The sequence below is a fragment of the Rosa rugosa genome, chromosome 2, assembly GCF_958449725.1.
Source record: "Rosa rugosa chromosome 2, drRosRugo1.1, whole genome shotgun sequence".
Classification (NCBI taxonomy): domain Eukaryota; kingdom Viridiplantae; phylum Streptophyta; class Magnoliopsida; order Rosales; family Rosaceae; genus Rosa; species Rosa rugosa.
Window position 1 is genome coordinate 21,529,875 of NC_084821.1, and position 21,319 is coordinate 21,551,193.

The following is a 21,319-nucleotide window of genomic DNA, read 5'->3' on the forward strand; positions in this document are numbered from 1 at the left end:
TTATGATGAATAGAAATGTGGGTTTTGACATAAATAATTTGACAAACAAAAATGAGGTGCTCGGAGCAATTAGGAAGGAACTCACCAAATACGAACCGTATATATCCTCTGCTTCAATCACCCAGCCTTGGGCAACAACTGACAAAGAATAAATGAAACAAATTAGAAATCATGGTAGAACAATCCAAAACAAACCCACACCCAGGTCCCTAATCTTTCCTCCTCGAAATCTTACATCAAATCCAGAATACAAAATCCCAAATTTGATATCAAATATGGCATATAAACTCTGTAAACCCAACCTGTCTTACACTCTTACTTGTAATCTGTTCAGAATCTTGCTCCACCAGTATTAACGATGAATGTAAATGTAAGTGAGATAGTTTTAGCACTCTTATAATACATGTAAATATAAGATGGGCACTAAATACCAGGATTGAGTTACATGGAATCCAGAAAGAATGACTAGTAGGCAAAAACACCTAAATTCACTGTCGACCAGGCTTATAGCTAGTTAATATAACAAGCATTGCGGCTAAGCGTGTAATTGATCAGACCATGGATTGAATTATTTTGATCTAAAACTTCTGTTTGTGGCTAATCTGGGTATAGTGACAACTTAATTACTTGGAAAAAATAAAAAGAGTGAATACGAAAGCTGCATTAAAACATGTTTTGTCCGAAGTGACACACTTGTATGTTCTATGAAGCTATAAGAGGATATGGATATAAACTTAACAAGCTCAAAAGTCAACCCTAAGGCCCTCAGCAGTCCTACTTCTTCAGCACACATATATGTGCTAGAAGTATAAATCGCAAAAGTTCAATGAAATTCCCTTAAAACAGATTATTCAAAGTTTCTCTTCATAATAATGGAAAAGGGTATGCAATGCAAGAGCTTTGAAAAACTTGAAGAAACAAAGTAGTAGTCAAAACCAAAGATCTAGAATTTTTGGTGCAAACTAAAATAATAATGAAAGCATTCTCAAGAGACGCAGTAAGTGTTACTTACTACTTACTTCAGTAAGGAAAACAGATGCTTGACCGCGGTACACGAAAAATCTTGGACATACAATCTGATTGATGAATTCCGTTGAGCATCCCTTGAAGAGATGAACATTTACAATGTTTGAAAAATATAAGGTTTAGGAAATCTGCAATGAAAAAGAAAACAATATAACACAAATAAGGATATTATTCTCAACAGCTCTTTCATAGGGTAAGCAAACCAAATAGGAATAAATAAAAAAAACCAAATTCAGGGGTGAATTTCTGTGATTTCAACAGCGTGGCTTCCTTATTAGAAAACCATGTGTCCTGATCATCCACTGTATTCTGTTGAATACAATTTCAATGAAACATTACATAAAGAAATATAATATAGAAACTGCTCCACACTATCAAACCAGTGAACCCAAGAGCGTACGCAACAAGATCCCACATTCTCTGGATACTCATGCGTGTGCGACCCTTGGACATGAACCAATCTGAGAAGCTTATCTGAAGAAAGAAGTAAAACTTTAAATTTAAACAATTGTGCAAAAATAACTATCTACATTGAAGCAAGAACATAGAAAAAACAAACCCAAACAAAATCAGGCAAGTAAGATTCCCAGGTACACAATAATAACAGATTAAAGTAGCTTTCATTCTTAAGCTATCCAAATTCCGCACATCACTCAATGCTCCATCTGGATCAACCAGAGCCCTGACGACATGACTCAATGCAAGAGCCAATGCATTTCTTTCTTTATCATAAGTCTGCAGTTACAAAATATCATAAAGTAAAAGCATTAAAAGAAATCTGGACAAGCTCTAATTACCCTATAAATCACATCCAACAAATACTAAATGATAACACGGATCACACCACATGCAATGTCTTCCTGATTCAAGATGGAACCAGTGCTTCATTTTCTCTCGGCTTATCTAATTCCTAAATTTAAAAAAGTATTGGAAAGCATGTACAGAAATGAACCATGACAAAAATGATGCTTGCAGTAACGTCAGGACAGTGGCAATGCAAATATATACCTTGATCTGATTTGTAGATAAAAACGCAAGAATCCCATGTATGGGGGCTCCAATTGGAAACCGAAAATCAAGTTCTGTGATGGAGAAGTTAATTAAATATCAGATTTCTTTGAAAAAGATCACTCCATAAATATAAGGTGGCATACAAAATAGGCAGGAACGATTTAAACAAGAGAAGATTTATGACCTCTCAAGACAAAATTTGATCAACAAAAGATCGAGCACCAAAGCTTACCACCTGGTTGATAGGGCATGCTGTGGTGTGGCATAGTAAACTCATTTACTAACAATCGATCATTTTAATCTTCTGTCTCCAAGCCTGGCTAGCTTTTAAGGACTACAGCAACAAAGTAACTGGCCACCTTGAGTCAAGCAGTGTCCAAACCTGAAGTGTTTTGTGCCGCACTCTGATTTGTACTGCGCCTCTCCAAAGCTGGATGTGCAGGGATCATAGCAAAAAGGCTCGACTGGTTTATCTGCATCAAAAAACCAAATCACCCATAAAACAAACACACAACATGAAGCATCCGATAGAATATTAATAAATGATAAGCTGATTCTTAGTTTCTTGACCAACTAAACATGGTATAAATTTCAGAAACTGCTCAATTGATGATATAATCAGCTCCAAATCAATGTGAACATAAAACGAGAACCACCTAACTATATCAAATAGGCAGAGAACGAAAAAATCAACAATCGGTAAAACCCTAACAATCACGACCCATCCAATTCTAGTGTATAACAATTGATTGATTCTCAATTACACTCATCTAACCCTACAATGACACGAAGAAAACTCTAATTCATTGAAAATTCAAGTTCAGCCGCTCAGATCTTTCAAGGATTTAACGCTTTAGGCTCCGAATCTGGTTGAAGCAACAACCGGAGCAACAAAAAGGAAATCTGAGAAAGCGAAGAAAAGTTGCTTACAGGTTGTTCGGCATCGATAACCAACGAGCTTCAAGTGCCGATGACGAAGCTGAAGAGGACTAACGGAAGCTTTGATGGCGGAATGTGAGCCGCGGGAGAGAGAGATGGAACGGGAGGCGGAGAAAAACCAAAACCAGAAGAAGGCTCAGGCTATTCAGGATGGTGACAACGAGGGAGAAGAGGGTGAAGGTGAGGAAGGGAAAGGAAGAGGCGCCTAAGAAATTGAAGTCATTCGCTCGAAAGAGATGGGTTTGTAGGTCTAAGGTCGAGAGAGTCATGAGCTGTGTTAAGTGTAGAGAGGAGGTCGGGGTATGTTTTTTTCCTTTTCAGTTTCTTTTGGACACGATGAGGCAAAATTAAACCTAACTAAAAATTCTCAAAGTTATTCACACAACGGACATCTCATCGACCGTTGTCTGAATACAACACTAAAAATCAAAATGTGAAATTATGGGGGGAAACATGGCGCCTACAGCATTTTGGCTGAAAATGTTACCGCCTAGTCACAACAGATTATTTGAATCAGACAACACATAGATGAAGTTATGTTGTCTGATTATACATATTTTAAATTTGAGCTGAGGGAGCAAGGAGGGATAGTTCCCGCCTATGTGCAATCATAGTACCAGTTTTGGTGCTAGGGATAGGTATCTCTCATTTAGACAACACAAATAAGAAATTACGTTGTAGGAGTACATATATGTAACCTACATTTTCATCAAAATTTGTTCATTTTGGGGCAATGAATGACATTTTGGATGCATTGAAATCTTGCCAATACATATCTTCATTACTTGGACAACACAAAGTAAAAAACTGTTGTGTGATATTTTGAAAGCTACACTCATACAACAGATATAACTATTCTGTTGTCCTTTGGAGCACCAATTTAGAGCCAAATTTGAGTTAGGCTAAGAGGGAAATCTGCCGCTATTTTTTTTTTCATTCACACAACGAACTATTCTTATAACTGTTGTGCAATGATCCACTAGCTAAAAAGTTCAGAATTTTAACCACCTTATACAACGCAAGTTTTTTAAACGTGTTGTGTGATTCACTTTTCTTCATCACACAACACTTTTTTTTTTTTTTTCGTTGTGCAAAAAGTGTTGTGTGTTTAAGTTATTGGTGTAGTGATAGTAGTCTAAGGTCCACTGAATTAGATGGTCCGTTGTACTCATGCTTTTATTTATGAGTTTAAAGCATTTGTAACTGTGGACAATTGTTTCCTTAGTATCTGTCTAGCTGATTTGGTGTTTCCTTAAAGCATTTGTTCTGCTAATTACTTCTTCTAAATATATTACAGAGAAACTGGGGCCTTGTGTGTAATGAAGGAAGTTGATCACATTCCTGATGATCCTAAATATGCAGAAAGTATAAAGCAATTGGAGCAGGTCCTTCCAGGTTTTATTGAAGCCAAAGGCAGTTGAAGGCTAAGAGCCATTGAGAATATGAATATTTTTGGTTCATGTATAACTAGCTAGGAATGCTCTTGTTTTGTACATTATCTCGTTACTTGAATATATAGATGTTTGAATAATGATACTTGAATTATGTGGATTATAAAACTGTTTATATGGTAATATATTGAGCATTATTTCTGGAAAAATAATGCAAAATAATATGTTGTCTGACTGTAAAAGGATTCAAAATTTGGGCTTCTTGTACAACAGTTATTAGATGTTAGCCAATTCGATTACAATATTCACACCACAGTTAAGACAATATAGCTGTTGTGTGAACTAACAACCAACAACAGAAAATAACAAAATTCTGTTGTGTGAGATTCATAACACACAACAGAAATAAAATTATCCCTGTTGTCTGAATCAATCAACAGACAAGAGATATCATTTCATTGAGTTGTCTGCTACTTATCTCAGACAACAAAGAAAAAATTCTATATGTTGTGTGTTATGAATCTCAGACAACAAATAAATAATATAGTTGTTGTGTGTTATGAATCTCAGACAATAGCTAAATTTCATTTTCTGTTGTCTGAATGGCTATTTCAATGCCGAGGCATCCCCGCACATGCCATGCCAGGCACATGCTTGCGCAGAATTCGCACAACGGAAATAATTATCTGTTGAGGAAATGAATATTGGACAACACTCGTTTAGACCACAGTGAGGCTGGTCATCACACAACTCCAAATCTCCGTCATCTGATTAACTTATTGTAGTAGTGGACTGTGGAGAGAGCGATCACAGATCGATGGAATTGGGATCGACAGAATTGGGTCTGTTAGGTAGGAAGGGTAAAATTGTCAAGAATCAAATAATTTGGGGATGCAGGTGACCTTATTTGTACAACAAAATTTATGTGGCCTTATGGCTAATTAAAGTTTCAAATTGACACTTACGAGTAATTTTCTATTTTTTTTATGGCTTTGTTTTCTTATTTTATGGATTGGAATTTAATAGTGTGTTCTACCATTTCTTTTTAGTATAGGTATTGTAAGTTACAGTTAAGTTACTAATTAGTTTTAAGTAAGTTTAAGTCATTTGCAGATAAGTTTAAACATGTTAAACTGAGCTTCTTAAATATAGAAAAACTCAACTTTGACCTAGCCGTCTTCTGCTAGGGTTACTCTCTAGATTTCTAGAAAGCAAGCTACGTTTTCCATGGATATGGATATTCTAAGTTGGAATTGCAGAGGCATCTGCAACGACACAACAACTAGGACTTTGAAAGACTTGATCTCTCAGAATCGATGCTGAATTATCTTCTTGTGTGAAACAAAGATCAATCAAAAGGAGGACTTTCAAAAGCTGCATAGGGCGTTAGGGTTTGCCCATTCTGAAACTATCTTGAGTGAGGGGCAATCTGGTGGCCTCGCTGTCTTTTGGAACGATGATGTTCACATTAGAATGGGGACGACGTCCGCGCATCATATGGACATGGTGGTGGAGGGGAATCCGGGTGATCCGACCTGGAGGCTCACCGGTTTTTATGGATTTTCAAGAACGGCAGAACGTGATAGATCTTGGCGGCTCCTCAGGGAGTTGTCTGACTTGGATTCTTTGCCCTGGATTGTGGTTGGGGATTTCAATGAAATCCTTAACAATGATGAGAAGATTGATGGCCCGAGAAGGGCTGAACACCAAATGCGAGGATTTCGTGAAGCGTTAGGTTATGGGGAACTACTGGATTTAGGGTTTCAAGGAACTCGGACGACGTGGTGGAATTCTGAAACCAAATTGCGCCTAGATCGTGCTGTGTGTACACCTTCATGGTATGATATTTTTGGATACGCAAAAGTGGTTCATTTACCACCCAGTGATTCTGATCACATTCCCATACTATTAAGGGCTAGTACTATCCCTATTGCTAATCATCAAAAGCTGCACAGATTCAAGTTTGAAGCTTTTTGGCTTCAACATCCTGAGTGTGACTTTTTGGTGAAAGATGCTTGGCAAACTGATGTCACAGGTGACCCTATGTACCGAGTTACACAGAAGATTAAACATACCAGAATGACACTTGATAAATGGCAAAAAAACACCTTCCGTGTTAGGAAACAATCCATGCTGGGAGTGAGAGGCAGACTTGAAGAACTTATGGACGTCAATATTAACGATGCAGTACAGGCAGAGAAGAAAGACTTAATGAGTCGTTTGCAGACCTTAGTTTCCCAAGAAGAAACCTTTTGGAAGCAACGGTCTAAAGTGCAATGGCTGAAGGAAGGTGATCGTAACACAGGTTTCTTCCATAGGAAGGCTGCGAATAGAAAAAGAAAGAATCTGATTCCGGGCTTATATGATGAGGATGGTACATGGTGTGAAGATGACGCTGGAATGGAGAGAATTGTGTCGTCCTATTTCACCAAAATGTTTACAGCTTCTGAGCTTGATTTTGAGGCTATGGACACTACTATTTCTGCTATACAACCATGTGTTTCTCATGAGATGAATGAGGAGTTGTGTAGGCAGTATACCAGGGAGGAGATCAAGTGTGCTCTTTTCCAAATGTATCCCACAAAGTCACCTGGGCCGGATGGGATGCCGCCACTATTTTTTCAGCATTATTGGGAAACTATTGGTGAAGAGGTGACTGAAGCTGTTCAAAATTTCCTTCATACTGGAAAGTTGTTTAAGCAAATTAATTTTACACATATTTTTCTTATCCCTAAGGTGAGCAATCCAGCGAATATGTCTGATCTTAGACCTATTGCTCTTTGCAATGTGATCTATAAACTGTGTTCAAAAGCAATAGCTAACAGATTGAAAGTTATTCCGCCGGAAATTATATCACCTTTTCAAAGTGCATTTGTTCTGGGACGACTTATTACGGATAACATTCTGGTGGCTAATGAAATGGCCTATTTTGTGCATAATAAGAGGGAAGGATCAGAGGGTTTCATGGCTTTGAAATTGGACCTCAGCAAGGCTTATGACCGGATGGAATGGTTATTTCTCAGAAAGGTGATGAACCGTTTTGGTTTTGCTCAGGTTTGGATTGATATGGTTATGTTATGTGTTACCACTGTTAGGTACTCTTTTCTGGTTCTAGGTAAACCCCGTGGTTTAGTGATTCCCTCTAGAGGATTACGACAAGGGGATCCTCTGTCCCCTTACTTATTCCTTATTAGAGCAGAAGGGTTCTCGGCTTTATTGCAGAAGAAACAGAGGGATGGTTTACTTTCTGGGATTGAACTATGTAGGGATGCACCATCAGTCAATCATCTATTATTTGCTGATGACAGTATGCTATATGCCAATGCTTGTTTGGAGGATTGTTATCAGATACAAGACGTGATAGAAACATATGGCAGGGCCTCCGGTCAGCTTGTGAATTTTAATAAGAGTTCAGTTGTCTTCAGTAAGAATGTTTCAGAATTTATGCAGGAAGAGGTCTCTAGTCTTTTAAGGGTGGAGATTGTTGACTCACATGAAAAGTATTTAGGTCTCCCAACTTATGTTGGTCGGAAAAAAATAGAAACTTTTCAATATATAAAAGATAACTTGGCCAAGAAGGTGACGAATTGGCAAGGAAAATTTTTAAGTGGAGCTGGGAAGGATGTTTTAATCAGAGTAGTTGCTCAAGCTCTACCTACGTATGCTATGAGTGTTTTTCAACTTACAAAATGTTTTTGTGAAGACTTGGAGCAGATGTGTGCACGCTTTTGGTGGGGAAGCTCTCTTGATAAAAGAAAGATTCATTGGCAGTCCTGGGATGCTTTGTGCAACCCGAAGGAAGAAGGAGGACTTGGGTTTCGTAGCTTATCAGAGTTCAATTCGGCGATGTTGGCAAAACAAGCCTGGAGAATTATTAACAATCCTTCATCCCTTATTGCTCGGCTCTATGAGGCTAAATACTTTCCTAGAGGTACTTTTTCGACGGCAGAGGCTCATGCATCTCCATCTTATTCTTGGAGAAGCATTTTCTCTACAAGGGAGTTGATTGTTCAAGGATCCTTATGGCAGATTGGAGACGGAGAGCATGTAAGAGCTTGGGTAGACCCTTGGGTTCCTGGCATTCCAAATCATATACCGGCAGTGTTGCCTTCAAATGTGAATACTTCCATTAAGGTCAGTGAGCTTATCACTGATTCTCTTACTTGGAATGATGTTTTGGTTAGAAATACTTTTTCTGTGGAGGATGCAGAAGCAATTTTGAGTATTCCTTTGAGCACTAGAACAGTGGAGGATAGGTGTGTTTGGAAATTGGAAAGAGATGGGGTATTTTCTCTTAAAACTGCCTATCGAAAGTCTTTTTCACTTTCACCTTCTTGACGGCCGAATACTCTTACTGTTAATGGTGAATTTTGGAAAAAAATTTGGAGCGGAGCTATTCCAAGCTCTGCAAGGGTACATGCTTGGCGTGTTTGTAATAATATTCTTCCCTCTTTGGAAAGACTAGCTGCTAAACATGTAGTGCTAGAATCTCAATTATGTGTTTTGTGTGAAGCTGAGCAGGAAAGTACGCTCCATTTATGTCGGAACTGTTCATATACGAAGCTAGTGCTCCAAACTAATAGAAGGGTCAGCCAGGTCTGTTTTGATGTGCAAACTGATGGGTTTGAGCTAATAGATTGGCTTAGTTTCTGCGCTAAGCATCTTTCTAAGCAAGCTTTTGAGGAGCTACTATACCTTTTATGGAGTGTGTGGAAAGAAAGAAACAATAGGGTGTGGGAACAGAAGAAATCTCATGCTGTTGATGTTGCTTTAAGAGCTTGTACTAGGCTTGCTGAGTTTAGGGTGCACAATGTGCGGGTGCCGAGTGTGGGACAGCGAACTATTGTGACTTCTTGGAAACATCCTCCTCTTGGGGTTTTGAAGGCCAACTGTGATGGTTCATTCAATCCTGAAACAAAAAGGGGAGGTCTGGGTTTTGTCATCCGTGATTCATCTGGAATATTGATTGCTGGAGGGGCTAGACCTCTTAATAATCTGCTCGCAGCTGAGCATGCTGAAATGTTGGCTTGTCAAGCTGCATTGGCATTTGTGAGAAGTCATAACATGATGCCTGTAATCTTAGAAACAGATTCTAGCTTGGTGCAACGTCAAGTTGCTAGTCGAGCTACAAGGAATACTTCCTTACTGGGAAGAATTTATGATGACATTGTGGAGGCATTACGTTTCTACCCAAATTTAACTGAGCTTCTTAAAGTTAATACGTTGGTATATTTAGTCTCTCTGTAATGAAAGATCAATCACATAATGAAAAAGACGGTATTTAGTTATATACTTTTAAATTAATGTAAATAATAGAAATGATCAAGTTTGAACTCATTTCAAGTGTCCAGTTGAAGGAAAAAATATAACCGGTTTAACTTATATTCAAATGGCTACAAATATAGAACTGATCAATTACCTCTTAAGCCTCGGAAAAATCTGCCAACCTCACTAGAAGTGCCTGCAACTTGTATCACCATCGGCCTTTTCTTCAGATCCCGGACACCGACTCCACCATCGTTCTCCTTCTGCTGGACTGTGCTCTTCCTCGGCATCAACCCTAAACCCCCAAACTCAGAATCAGTGGCACGGAGGACCGCCTTAATCTGCTTTGTCTTGACATGATCCCCACCACTCCTACGGTGCTTCTGCTTCTTCTGCTCACCCGTGTGCTTCCTCTGCATTAACCCCAAAAGTTAACCACAAAACCCATTAATAATCACACATTAGATAGAACATTAAAATCAAAAGGCTTCGACACAGAGATCGATCAGTTATGGCACTCACGTCGCTCATTGTTAGTTTTCGCAGGATAGTTTTCTTGTTACTTGATATATATGAAGACTTTATGTCTAGTGTTTGGAAGAATTAGCTTAATTTGCTTAACCGCGTGCTTATATATATAATCAATAATCAATAACTCAAGAACAGAGAATCTTTACTTATTAGATAATACTGCATTAGGTACCCATGGATTGTTAATTGATAAGCACACAGTATTTTATTTTCTTAGTATCTTATTCACTACTAGCAAATAACTCATTACACACTGATTGCGATCTGTATGTATTACACTCTACACACACTGAAATCTGTGTGCATAGCCCATTGCCTACCCTACATTCACATATTTGTTTTATGTGGCATTTGGGTGGGTGGTCTTTGGTCTCTCCGCACAGATAAAAGAGTCTGTGTGAACATTTACACGGGCCCCACTCACTTTCCTGATTAATTTTAATTTGATTAGTCAGTGTGAGTTGATGATAATATTAAATTATAAACTACTATTTCATATCCGTGTGAAGAATTCAAAAACCCAACTATTACTGTTCACCTCAACCATTACTGTTCACCGAATATTTTCATTTTGTATAGGATAGTTTCTTTTAATTTCTATAATTTTTATTTGCAAAATGATATTATCTTCAGTCTGAGCTTCTACCATTGATCTCACTCTAGAAAGCTCAAAGACAGAGACCTTTAATGAATTGTGCTCTAACACTGCTACACTTGAAGTACTGCTACACTTGAAGTATCCCTGCAAGATCCTGATGAGCGATCTCTTTCTGCCAATTCAACCTTCATACATCTTCTGAAATCATACTCTTGATTGGTCAATTTTACTGCATAAATTTCAAAAACAGAGGAGTTACTCATACCACAAAATCTCATCCATCTCACTATACAAGGTGTAGCCCCCATAAACTTCAAAATTTGACACTATATTGATAGTGGGGGTTACAAATATTTAAAAAAAAAAAAAAAAAAAACTCATCTTGATTCAAAACAAGAAGAAAGTTTAAGGCAAAAAGATCAAAACAGAAACTGAGCATAAAGATCATCAATTTCTATCGAAATTGGCTAATTTATACCTTGGATATGGTCCCGTGGTGAACACTTGATGGAAAAGGACCCAACTGTTCTTTGAGAAATGACAGCAACCAAAGGATCCAGCACCGCATTTTGGCAAGGTCACAGAGAGAGAGAGAGAGAGAGATCTGGAATGATAGAGATTTGGAAGAAAACGCCTTTGAACCTGTAGAGATCTGGGGAGAGAGAGAGATCTGGGATTCAATAATAGATGCAAGAAGCTAGAGCTACAGATCTTAATCTGCTTGTGCTTTTTGCGATGGTATAGAGTTACCTGTGCTTGGTAGACAATTGAAAGAAAGAGATAGATCTTATCTCTAATAAGACTTGGAGAAAGAGAGAGAGTGGATATGGCTTTGGTTCTAGGTGGTGTTGTTGAGAGCCGTGTGATGGAGTAAAAGTTTCTATCTTTAGTTTTCCTCAGGACCACCTAGTATTGATTTAATAGAAGAATGAATTGATCAACTTCATATGAACAGTTGGTGTGAAGAACGGACGAGCATCAACAGAAATCTGTAAAAGTTAAAAGAATACATCCTTGGTAATGATGATTACACATTCACACTGATCTCCGTGTCTGCTACACTTCAGGCTCTGTTATCCGTGTGAGCTATTCACATATGTCAATCAAATTCTCACACGGATGTGTGTGACAAAGTAGCAATTGCTACATATAACTGTATAAATATTCATACAGATATCAGTCTATTTTTCACATTTCTCGATACATACTGATATCTGTGTGTATTATAATGCAAACTGATATATATATCCGTGTGAGATAAAAACATGTCATGTCCATATGTCAATCAAATATTCACACGGATATCTGTGGGAAAGTAGCAGTTGCCACAGAGGACTGTGTAAAACTTCATACAGATATCAGTCACTATTTCACATTCACACAGACGACAGTGTAGAAGTCGTTGTAACAGATGTCTCTATGAATTAACACTCACCTTGCAAATTATAATTATGCTATTATTTACGAATATCTGTGTATAAATGATTTACACAGATATCAGTATAGACAAAATACTTGGTACATACAGATATCTGTGAGAAAATCTACTCACACTGATTTCAGTGAGTAAATGTGTAAGCATTTTCTTGTGTGGGACCTAGTCATTCAGTTCACACGGATGTCTGTATCTACAAGTTAAAACCCACTGATTTTTTATCAGTGTGAGAGTCAATGTGTTTAAAATCTGTGTGTGTTGCTCTTTTTGCTAGTAGTGATTCGTCATTTGGAATTTGATATTTAGCTCTCAATGCAAAACAGGAGAGTTAAACCTAAACTTATACTATTAATTCTGTAAACTAGTATAATAGATTATAAAATCTAAACTAGGACCAAATAACAATTTGTCAAAAATATACGTACCAATGGTACCATTGCTCATTAATTACTACGTAATATATACATTTGAGTTTTCTTACCAGTATATGCATGATTCTCGATCAGTTCCCTACCGTACTATGATGCAGTAACAATTAGGTACCAAAATTATCATGGCAGAATATTGTAGTTCACTAATCAAAATCACTTTGAATGTTTCTTCAAAAGATTGTTAGATTGAAAAACCGCCTTGATTAGAATATTTCCCAAAGTCATTGAAATACAGTCTTGATCTTATGGGAATAGTGACTTTAATACATTTTCATGGAAATTGCTTAGAAGAAGAAAATATCAACTCTATCACTGGTTGATGGTGGATATCTTTTTTTTTTTTTTTTTAGGGGAATGAATTAACTTCATTGACATCAAATGTCATTACATTTAGAGATTATAAGGTCCTCCACACTTGGAGGAGATACAGTGAAGAAATTCAAAGAAAAAGAACCATGTTTGGCCTCTTGAGCGAGGGTGTGAGCAACCCTGTTTGCACTACGGTGAACATAACGAACCTGGGCATAAGAAGCAGCCCTCAACAACTCCTCAAGATCATGCACCAAGAAACCCAGCTCAGTCCAGTTCAAGCTAGAGCTCCCAATTGCAGTGACCAAATCTTGGCAATCTGTTTCCACCATCAGGGGAACAAAATGGTGGGCAACTGCCAGCTCGACCCCATACAATAAAGCAAGGAGCTCCCCATGCCTAGCTGAGTTTGAGACCAAGACAGAGTGCCTGAATCCTCCTAGACAAGAGCCACTGAAATCTAGAAAGATCCCACCCACCTCAATACAACCTGTAACACTATCAAAAGCAGCGTCAACATTAAGTTTCACCAAGCCCACATGAGGCTTCTTCCACAGCTCGTGTCTTGGTACCATTGTTGAAGCATGAGCTACCTTATATTCCTCCCACCAACCTAGAGTAATGGGTACCACTTCAGAGGCAGGTTTAACATCCCCATCCCACACTTTTGCATTCCGATTCCTCCATATAGCCCAAATAATCATCAAAAGCGTAGCAAAAGTAGTGGAAGATTGGGCAAAAGAAGAGACTAACCAATCAATGATACTTGTTGCCTGAGTTGAAGATTGAATATGAGCTAATTGAAGAAACGACTCTGCATGGCTGCAATCACGAAGGGCATGAAGGGGGGATTCAATCTCTTTATCACAGAAAGGGCATTGGGTATCTAAATCAATACCGCGTTCACTGAGCCTACTTCTCGTGGGAAGAGTATTTGAGGCCGCTCTCCATACACAGATCTTAACTTTACCAGGGACAGGAGCTTGCCAGAGTTGCTTCCAAAGCATGGCACTAGGATTTGATGGCCCTGGTAGCTCCTCCAAGACTCTGCTCCTTGCCACATGATATGCTGATTTAACGGTGAAGACACCTTTCTTGTCACCACTCCAAATCCAACGATCATTATGAACTCGAGCACTAAGAGGTAGAGCTACAATTTTCTGAACAATATGTGGAGGAAACAACTCAGTAAGAAGAGGAAAGTTCCACGTACCGGGAGACGATAAGAGATCAGAAACTAGCTGAAACCTCGGAGTATTGAAAGGCTGCAAATTCTCATTCAGTAACCAAGGATCAGTCCAAATACTAGTGGACCTGCCATCCCCAATATGCCGTCGAATACCAGCCCTCAAGATATCCCGACCATGAAGTATGCTACGCCAAGCAAATGAGGGAGACGACCCCAACTCAGCTTCCCAAAAATTACAATGAAGGAAATAAATTGCTTTCAACAGTTTAGAAGTTAGCGAGAGTGGATTTTGAATTAATCTCCATCCCTGCTTTGCTAGCATGGCTAGGTTGAAAGCAAATAAATGTCGAAAGCCCATACCTCCACAGGCTTTAGGTTTACAGAGTTCATCCCAAGCACGCCAGTGCATACCTTTCTTTTCATCAGAACTGCCCCACCAAAATTGGGCGCACAATTGATGAAGTTCCTGAATTAAACTTTGAGGAAGCAGATAACAATTCATAGTGTAAAGAGGCATTGCCTGAGCAATTACCTTAGAATCTCACGCCCAGCCGCACTAAGCAATTTAGAACGCCAACCGGTAAGTTTCTTAGACAGGTTGTCTTTGATATAGGCAAAGGTGTCATGCTTAGAGCGTCCTACAAGTGTAGGTACCCCTAAGTATTTCTCATGTTTCTCTACCAACTGAACACCAAGAGTAGCTGCCATAGTTTGTCTAATGTGGGGGAGAACACTACCACTGAAAACCACATTACTTTTCTGTAGGTTGATCTGCTGCCCTGATGCCCTTTCATAAATGTTCAAAATATTACGAATCAAAGAACAGTCCTGCGGAGAAGCATTAGAGTATAGCATACTATCATATGCAAACAAGAGATGACTAACAGAAGGAGCACCATCACACACACGTAGCCCTTGCCATTGTCCAGTAGCTACAGAATGAGAAATAAGAGCAGAAAGGCCTTCAGCACAAAGTAGAAAAAGATACGGTGAAATTGGGTCACCCTGTCTTAATCCACGATGTGGTGTAACAAAACCCTTAGGAACTCCATTAATCAGGAAAGAGTACCTAACAGTAGATAGACAAAACATGATCAGCTCCACCCACTGCACATCAAACCCCATTTTGATCATGATCTTCTTTAAGAAATCTCATTCCAATCGATCGTAGGCCTTGCTGATATCCAATTTAAGAGCCATAAAGCCTTCCTGTCCTTTACGCAACTTATGCATATAATGAGCTAGTTCTGACGCAACCAAAGTATTATCTGAAATCAATCTGTCCGGTACAAATGCACTCTGCTGTGGGGAGATAATATCCGGGAGGAAAGATTTGAGTTGGTTGGCTAAAACTTTTGAGGCTATCTTATAAATGACATTGCATAGGGCTATTGGTCGCAACTGAGACATATGCTGAACTTTCTTTACCTTTGGGATAAGCACCACATGAGTAAAATTTAAATCATGAGGCATCTCTTTAGTAGTCAAGAAAGAGGTAACTGCTCTACTAACTTCCATTCCCACCAAATCCCAATATTTTTGAAAAAAGAAGGGTGACATACCGTCCGGCCCAGGTGCCTTAGATGGATGCATCTGAAAGAGGGCAAGCTTCACTTTATCAACACTATATGGCGCCAACAAGGTCTAATTCATACTATCCGTAACTCTAGGGGTCAGAGTTTGTAGAACTAGGTCCTGAGCTTCCAGGTCCGGTTCTTTCCTGTCAAAGAGTGGATATCTTAATTCTTAAGTAGCTGAAAAAAGCCCATGCCAGCTGTCCTTGCATCTAATGGGGCCATTGATTATACATGAGAAATCCTGGAAGTTTCTCGATCAGTTGTGCCAAGTCTAAATGAGACGGTTCATTCTGCAGTTCAAAACTCGGTGTTGAGTGTTGACCGTGATTGAGTAATATTTTATATTTTCCCACTCAGTATTTGCCCTATTACCTTTCAATCATTTTTCTCTCTCCTCCCACTTCACATTCATATATGAAAAAGCCTTTGATCAATTCTCCCCATTACATTACATTTCTCCTGCACTCTAGCTCTCATATTTATTCCTCTTCTCTCATTAATTCACTCATCTTCTCTCTCTCTCTCTCTCTCTCTCTCTCTCTCTTAGATTCTTTCATCAATTCTTCAAGCTAGGTTCCTTTAGCAAAACTTCAAGGAAGCATCACCAAACATCAATGCCACCGTGGGGTAACCTTGGGCTGCAAATGCACCATTGCTAGCTGTTGCCTTGCCAAGTTTTCTCTTCATCTAATTGCATCAATTCTATGCTCTTGGTGATGATTTGAGGTGTTGTGACTTGTGAGTAAACCTCATAATTTGGGGTATATGTTTTAATCTCTAGCACTATTAATGCTAGTCGTGACCTTTCCAAGTTTTTCCTCTGTACTTACATGAGCATTTGCCAAAGCATAATTAGCTATAATGAGCCACGCTCATGCTACCGCCAGCGGTACCAACTCCCGCCAAAGGAGTGACCTACGGGAACACAGCCAAGCAGGCTACCGCCTGAGCCCCGGCTTACTCCCAGATCACCGCTGACGCGCCGCGCCAAGATAGCATCAGAAGCTCCAGAAGCTGGGAACTTAAGCATATCAGTCCCACATCGAAAACATGGAGAAGATCAGCTCCCTCCTCACCTATAAAAGGTTCTCTCTTCTCTCCTCATTAATTACGCATTTACTACTTACCTACTGTTACTTTGTCAACATAAATACATTGACTAACTTAGGCATCGGAGAAGAGAAAACCGCCCAACGCAGTCTCCCCTTTGACGCCCTTTGTATTTCATTTGACAGGTGGCGGGAGTATCGATTACATCACAAGTAGCGATCTGCCCATCGGATCAGTGTTAACCAAGGTTTAGCTACCGCTAAATTTTGAACATTAACATCCTCCATCTCTCATCTCTTCATCTCCTTCCATTTTGATGATGTATTCTATGATGGTGTGAGTAAGCCCAAATTGCGGGCTAGGGTTACGATCCCTAGCACTATTGCTCTGGGCGACCTTTCCAATTTCTCCCTCCATCTTCCCTCTCTTCATCTAGTTCCATTTCTACGCTTTTGATCGATGCATTCTTAACTTGATGTGTTGTGAATAACTCCATTTGCTGCCTAGAGTTTTAATCCCTAACAAATTTCTTATGTAAGTGGTAAACCATGAATCATAAAATGCAATTCACTTTGTTGACCTTGAGTATGTTTCACAATTTCATGACGTAGTTGTGATGTCTGGCTACTTTACTACGAACCCAAATTATATGGTAACAAATGGTGATGACCTCGTTCTCTTAGTTGAGACTTTCACTTGCTTGTATCCATCTTTTCCAAAGCTTTATGCCTCTAAATATGTTTGTGTTCCTCTAAAGCTTTATGCTTCTTATGAGTTAATTTCACATCGGCCTGTGTCTAACTCGAAATTTAATCCGGATGGAACCTTTATAATGTCACATATATTGTTGGTGTTTGTGTGGTTACACAGAATAGTGACTAACGTTTCATCAGTGGCTGTGCTGGCTCTTGTTGCTTCAAGGATGTTGTAATTCTCTCATTATTTGCTGCGGAAGCAGTGGTACGTGCAGGGAGACGAATGCAGATGGTTCATGCAGTCAACAGCTGGGTAGGTACGTCATGACACTTTTTCATTGCGTATGATCAGCGATGATTCTAGGTTTCGTATTCATCGTCAAGTTGAGGATGCTATTGTGTCTGAGGCCAATATATATGGCCGGGTCTTCAATTGTAAACTAGCTCGTTATGCTCAAGTTTTATATATAGGTATTGTAATTTCTTACTTCAATGATCGAGGATCCTAGCTAATACAAAAATCATACCTAATCACTCACAACAGGTATAGAATATAGATAAAAGAGTTTTACATTTAATTGGACCAAGAAAGCACCGCACTTCAGTCCTAGCTACTCGCACATTTTCTGGAAAGTAGCATCTTTTTTTGTTTTTATTTTTATTTTTCCAAGTTTCTGGCTCTTAAACATGTTTTGAAGAGCTATATATAAGTTCTTATGTATGTATAGCTCCCTTATTTGACTCTCTTGAAGAGCTAAAAGCAGCAACTTAACACCCCGGATAAGCATAGCACTAGCTTTAACAACGGAGAGAAGATTATGCAACAGCCACCACAACACTGCTTTTGGTGTGCTTTTCTGATCTTTGCATCCCTTGATTCGCTTTCTAGTTCTCTCAATTGCACCCCTTTAACAGAATCACAAACCAAGTAAATAATAATCGTAAGAAACTGATCATGTTGAAAAATTTAGTATTTTTTTTCGTAAGTTAATACCAAAAAAATTTGTAGGAGGTGGGCTTATGGAAACAATATCTATTCCTAAACTCTCCTTGAGCAACACGTACAGCAGGCGAAAAAGAACACCGTCTCTTTTCTTCTAAAAATCTCAAACCAAAGCAGAAAAAGGAGAATAGCTGAATGGTTTATACCGGAAACTCATATATCACTACACAATCCAGTGAATAGAACCAATAAGGCAAGAACCTCTTCTTCTTCTCCATCAGTCCTTCTTTCTTCCCTACAACCCATAGCTGATCAGCTATTAGCATGAGTTTCAGTACATCATAATGAGTGGCATAACATACAGTACCTCTCATTCCGACTATAAATACAAGCTCATCATTTATAAATTCGCCAAATCAGTTTTTTGAATTTCTCACTTCAGTTAAGTTCCAGAAATGAACTTTAAAATCAACGTCTCAATTCGAATATTTTGGTGTAGCTAGTTTCCTTTCGTTCGACGACAGTTTGATTACTTTCTTTAATTTTTTAAGTTTAACATTAATTATGTGTTGGATGTCGAGCTAGGCTTTCACTGCGGATCCTACAAAGTTGCTACACTATATATATAGGTGAATAAAGGTTTATCGAAGCATCAATCCAGTGACTTTTCAAGAATGGCAACTCCAGATTAGCAAATGGTATCAAAGTTAGATTTAAATGAACAAACTTTAAAAGTAAAAATACCTGAGTTACTGGAATAGTCAGGTTCACAGATTGAACGATCGTTTCCTCTAATTGATCTTGTTGTTCCATAATGACCCCCTGCATATGCTCAATAGTCAAAAAAGAAGTCGGTTATACTTGAACGATAGATGTTCTGAGTTTGTGTCACACCCTATCCCGGAAATCTGAATTTTATCAAAATTCAGAATGTCTGGAAGTAAAGTCTCAACAGTCCTAAATCAGGTTTAAGGTAAGGAAAGTCTTGGGGAATCTCAAGTATGATTTTATATACTTATTGGTAATGATTCGAATGATATCTGCTGCTATGAATGTTTATCATATGTGAAATATATGATTGGTTCATGATTACATTGTTTTTATCTGATCATAGTTTGAAGGAAGAATGAAAAAAGTTTTGTAGTTGAGTCTTACACTTGTAAGGGACCAGCAATGCATGTCAGCTTATTAAATATACACTTGGGGAGGGAAGCCCTTTTAATTATTATTGATAAAATGATCTTATGTATAGCAAGATGACATTGGTGACCGAGATTAATTAATTAGTACAAGAGTACTAACAACCTGAGCCTAAGGAGTCATTTTATGTTTTACACAATCATTAAATTATATTTGTGAGGATTGCTCTACTGAGCTTTAAGCTCACCCCTTTTATGAAATTGTGCAGATGATACTCTTGAAGGTTAGTACCTAAATTCTGGAAATATGGATCTAGGAGAAGAAGAAATAAACTATAATTAACTTTAACATACATTTGTATAATAAAGCTTATTTCATAAGTTTGCTTTCTTTTATTTTGTTAGAACAAACTTATGAAATAAAGTGTTCCACAACCAAGTCACCTCTGATTCCTATTTTCTATATAGTTTTTATTTGTCAAAATTTTTTTTATTTTTGACAACTAAGAGCTATTCACATCCTTACTTGGAAAAAAAAAAAAAACTTCAGATTTCCGGGATAGAGTGTGACAGTATATTACTTAATTAAAAAAACAATGAGAAGAAGAATAGTTGTTCCATGCTTCAGATCGGATCATTTGATGTTTCGAGTTTTTTAACGGTTAGACATGATAAAAAAAATTCATAAGAATTGAAAAGTATGAAGCATCACATGCTTTGAAACATGATAAAAAAAAATAATAAATAAATTTCTAAGATGAAGTTTGAAAATATAACTGGTGACGCAGTTGATACTAAAAATTGTGATAGCAAAGGTCTTTCAATAGAATTTCCTCAAGAGTATTTCATTGTTCAATTTGGTAAATCTAAATTAATCCTAATAAGAAGTGTATATTTTGTTTTTTTTTGAAAACATCCGATTAAGAAGAGTTATTTGGCTTTTTGAAATATATTATAGACTGACATATTGCAGTGCAGATGTTGGTTTTCAATGGAAAGAAATATGTACTGAAGTGGTAACGACAGCAAAATATAGGTATGTCATACTGACTCTTCAGTAACACTTCAAGTATCATTTTGCAATAACAACTCTAGATCTAGCTACCTGGTGAACCTTGAAACAATTCGCGGAGCTGACCAGGAGAGCCCCGGATTTGGATCAACATATCCATCTGGTTTCTATCGATACTCCCGACCCTCCACTCCTGCTCGCCTCTATTCGATCTCTGCTGTGTTCATCCAAGAAAAAGAGATAAGCCATTAATCGTCACACACCATTAGCATAGTTAGATAAAAGCCGAGAACAAAAGACAACTTAAACATAGAGATCGGTCAGTCGCTGGGTATGTGGATGAACTTACATAAGCCATTATCGGTTTTGGCTGGCTCATTAGTTTCTTTACGAGCTGAGACCGATTCACTTTTGATTTCTTAGTCCGACAATACTGCTGACTATATATACACGCAATGCATTTTGGGAAAGCTACGCCCGAAAAATGAATTGGTAATTAACTGGCAATTTAACTGAAATATTATATGAAGTTCAGGGACCAACGTTGTGTGTAAGCATCTCAACTGCCACAATAATAGATATCTCTGGGTGTTAGGTATTTGATGATGGATGAGGGAGATTGAGCATTATTCTAACAGCCTCAACTTGTGGTTTCTAGGAAGGAAAATGGTAATTAAGAATCAATAAATTGATTGTCGTGTAATGTCTTATGATTACCAAGAAGTTTCCCATATATTAGGATAGGGATTGTATATGGCAATTGCATGTATTATGTCGT

At 38.2% G+C, this 21,319-nt stretch overlaps 2 protein-coding genes and 1 long non-coding RNA gene across 6 annotated transcripts; all 3 read right to left on the reverse strand.

The window, feature by feature from the left end:
* Positions 1 to 1,270: 1,270 nt before the first annotated feature.
* On the reverse strand, positions 1,271 to 2,981 carry LOC133730541 (zeta-carotene desaturase, chloroplastic/chromoplastic-like). Its single transcript, XM_062158114.1, has 6 exons — positions 2,968 to 2,981; positions 2,612 to 2,693; positions 2,420 to 2,510; positions 2,035 to 2,108; positions 1,645 to 1,761; positions 1,271 to 1,500 (listed from the first exon to the last, which is right to left on the reverse strand). The coding sequence occupies exons 1-6, from the start codon at positions 2,979 to 2,981 to the stop codon at positions 1,351 to 1,353; spliced, it is 528 nt and encodes a 175-aa protein (XP_062014098.1). The 3' UTR covers positions 1,271 to 1,350.
* Positions 2,982 to 9,682: 6,701 nt separating this feature from the next.
* On the reverse strand, positions 9,683 to 11,728 carry LOC133728129 (uncharacterized). Its single transcript, XR_009855635.1, has 3 exons — positions 11,240 to 11,728; positions 10,846 to 10,990; positions 9,683 to 10,045 (listed from the first exon to the last, which is right to left on the reverse strand). It is a non-coding gene; the product is annotated as an uncharacterized LOC133728129 (long non-coding RNA).
* Positions 11,729 to 17,955: 6,227 nt separating this feature from the next.
* LOC133733873 (uncharacterized) lies at positions 17,956 to 21,139 on the reverse strand. Of its 4 annotated transcripts, none has more exons than XM_062161525.1 (5): positions 20,891 to 21,139; positions 20,635 to 20,758; positions 19,135 to 19,212; positions 18,597 to 18,685; positions 17,956 to 18,353 (listed from the first exon to the last, which is right to left on the reverse strand). In XM_062161525.1, exons 1-5 carry the CDS (start codon positions 20,918 to 20,920, stop codon positions 18,342 to 18,344), a joined length of 333 nt encoding a protein of 110 aa, XP_062017509.1. In that variant the 5' UTR covers positions 20,921 to 21,139; the 3' UTR covers positions 17,956 to 18,341. The 4 variants fall into 4 exon arrangements, with proteins under 4 accessions (XP_062017509.1, XP_062017510.1, XP_062017507.1 ...); XM_062161526.1 differs by having other exon boundaries at positions 18,597 to 18,698; XM_062161523.1 differs by lacking the exon at positions 18,597 to 18,685.
* Positions 21,140 to 21,319: the final 180 nt, after the last annotated feature.